At 57.1% G+C, this 2,455-nt stretch overlaps 1 protein-coding gene across 1 annotated transcript in view; it reads right to left on the bottom strand.

The window, feature by feature from the left end:
• Nucleotides 1–248: 248 nt before the first annotated feature.
• The window catches only part of OGFOD3 (2-oxoglutarate and iron dependent oxygenase domain containing 3), a 20,683-nt gene continuing 18,476 nt past the window's right edge, over nt 249–2,455 (bottom strand). The window contains exon 9 of the mRNA XM_040639936.1: nt 249–563. Coding sequence (XP_040495870.1) covers nt 427–563 — 137 coding nt within the window. The 3' untranslated portion in view covers nt 249–426. The remainder of the gene's footprint in view (nt 564–2,455) is intronic.

Below are 2,455 nucleotides of genomic sequence, written 5' to 3'. Positions count from 1 at the left end.
CTGTCTCCCAGAGCTGCCCACGCACTGGACCTTCTCTACAGGCCATGGCCTTGTCCATATTCCAAAGTCGGTCTTCAATGGGCCGGGGTGGTTTCTGAATCTGGATGAGGCCCAGGTGAATGACTATCTATTCACAAACAGGAATTTCCACCCAGGGCCCAGGGATCCCTTCTTGAGGCAGGAGGCTATGTCGGCTCACTGCCAATTTCTGGGCCCGACGTCGACAGCTGAATCAAACACACAGGTGCTTGGGAGGTGAAGAGCCGCTTCCCCCAATTTACTTATAGACGGAAAATGACCAGTACAGCAGCAAATTAAAATCCGGGTGATTCATAAGGCACCTTGTTCAATGGAAATGGGCTGAAACAGTGGGAGGGGGCGTAAGTTCATTGTGGCTGCTCCCTGGGCAGGGCACCGTGGCCAGGGCTACGTGAACACGGGGTCTGCGATGCCGTGGTCAGGGTTGCAGGTAAAGGCGATGGTGACAGCATAACGGGTGCCCCAGTGGACCTTCTCCACACGGTGCAGGTTCTCGGACCCCGAGGTGAAGAAGGACACCCGACCTGGGACAGAAGAGAGAAGTGACCGGGAGGCCACACATACGGCCAGCCCCGACACAGCAAACCAGGAGAACAGGACAGGCCCACCCGCCACGGAACGGCCGTGGCAGGAGGCAAAGCAGGTGAGGCCCCCGGGGGAGTGAGGGGCACCCCAGCCCCCGTCCAGGCCCTCTTTGTGGTGGGTGGGCCCAGACTTGGGGGCGAGGTCCTGTGCTGCCCAGGGCGCCCCAACAGGCCACGGGACCTCCCCAGGCCCACCCCTCACGGCCTTTCAGGTCTGACACTTAGGTCTTATTTCCAATCCCACATCAAACAAAACCAAAGCCTGGAGAGCAAGGGCAAAGCTTGAACAGAACTGGGAAAGACGTCAAGAAAAACACCCAGCGCCTCGCCTCGCCAGCTCCCTTCGAGTGGAGACAGAAGGCGAAGACGTGGGGAAAGGCAGCTTCTGAGTCGACTCCAACCGTCAACGGACAATTCCACGGTCATCGGCTTCCGTCTTTGGCTGGCCTTGCTCACAGCGCTGTCGATTTTCCTACACGTGAGTGGCCATTACGGAGCCGAAGGGAGGAAGCCGGGATTCGGCAGGCGCTGTGGTAACTGCGTTTCCCTTCAAAGTTAGTGCTGGAAACACCACTGCTTCCTTCACACTCGCAACTCGCCTGTAACCTTCGCGAAGGACAGAAAAGTCCACCTCAGACACGCGCTGCTTCCTCGTTGTGAACGGAGAACTGTGCTCTGCTTGGGAACAACAGAGCAAAAGAAATCGTGGACACGGGAAACCCCGGGGGTGTGAGCCTGGGGGCTCCCGGGGCTCACACACGGCGCCGTCCCCGCGAGGGAAACACTTCCCCAGAGCAATCCAGACGCACAACGCTTTCCGAGGCTCACATTTTAAAAAGACATCTTGTCCTCAGTCTCTTGAACTTTGATTCAAACCTGAGACTCCGGACAAGCAGCCGTGTGCACGGCGGGCCGCCGGCCTCCCACGGCCGTCCACTCTGTCTGCCCCTGGGCAGAAGGACACGGCACTCGAGCGGCCGCTGACACGCAGTAAGAGTGGGGGTCTCTGCGTCCCTCCCAGCGCGTCCGCACAGTGTGCAAACAGAGACCTTGGGACGGTGCGAAGCCTCCCACCACTCATGCTGCTGGAGCTTCAGAAGAAGAAAGTAATATCGGGGCAGAAAAGGAGGACTTGAAATGATGACCCAAACTCTCCCCAACACGGTGAAAACCTGTGGCTTTTACTCCAACGAGCATAGCAAACGCCAAGCGGGTTACACAAATAGGTCCACGCCGAGGCCCAACACAGTGGATCGGACGAAATGAGAGATTCCAGGAAATCTTGGAAACAGCTGACAAAAAAGGCCGTGACCTGGTGACGGCGACTCTCTCAGCAAGAAAGGAACCCAATAATGATGTTTATAAAGAGAAAGGAAAATTCTATCCGTCCTGAATTTCACAGCCAGTGAAAATATCTGTGAGAAAGGGTAAGACAAGGACATTCGCAGAAGGGCCTCTGCCGGGGGTTCCTGCATGGCGGGAAGTGTGAAGGCCGAAGAGAAACGTCCCCACTGGACAACCGATCTACAGAGAGGGTCCTGGAAAGAGTGAGTAAGTGGAAAGCGTGAGGCGCTGTGTCTGTTTTCCTGTGGATTTCCGTGAGACAGAGGACAGCGTGTAAGGAACGAACGCAAACTTTTCATAGGGCCTCGTTCGCGGGCAAACCGCGCTGCTTGTGTTGCGGGGCTAACGCTGGCTCCCGTGACGTCTGTGGGGACGGACGAGCCTCACGGAGCCCCAGGCGGACACAGGACAGAGGGAGTGTTTCAAAATAAGGTGGCTGACTCCCATCTTGTCCGCCTGGAAAGAGATTCTCGGACCCCCTCAGACGC

Source organism: Ursus maritimus, unplaced genomic scaffold (genome assembly GCF_017311325.1).
Source record: "Ursus maritimus isolate PB19 unplaced genomic scaffold, ASM1731132v1 scaffold_24, whole genome shotgun sequence".
Taxonomy (NCBI): domain Eukaryota; kingdom Metazoa; phylum Chordata; class Mammalia; order Carnivora; family Ursidae; genus Ursus; species Ursus maritimus.
Note: the sequence above shows the minus strand (reverse complement) of the source record. Positions and strands in the feature narration are given on the sequence as shown.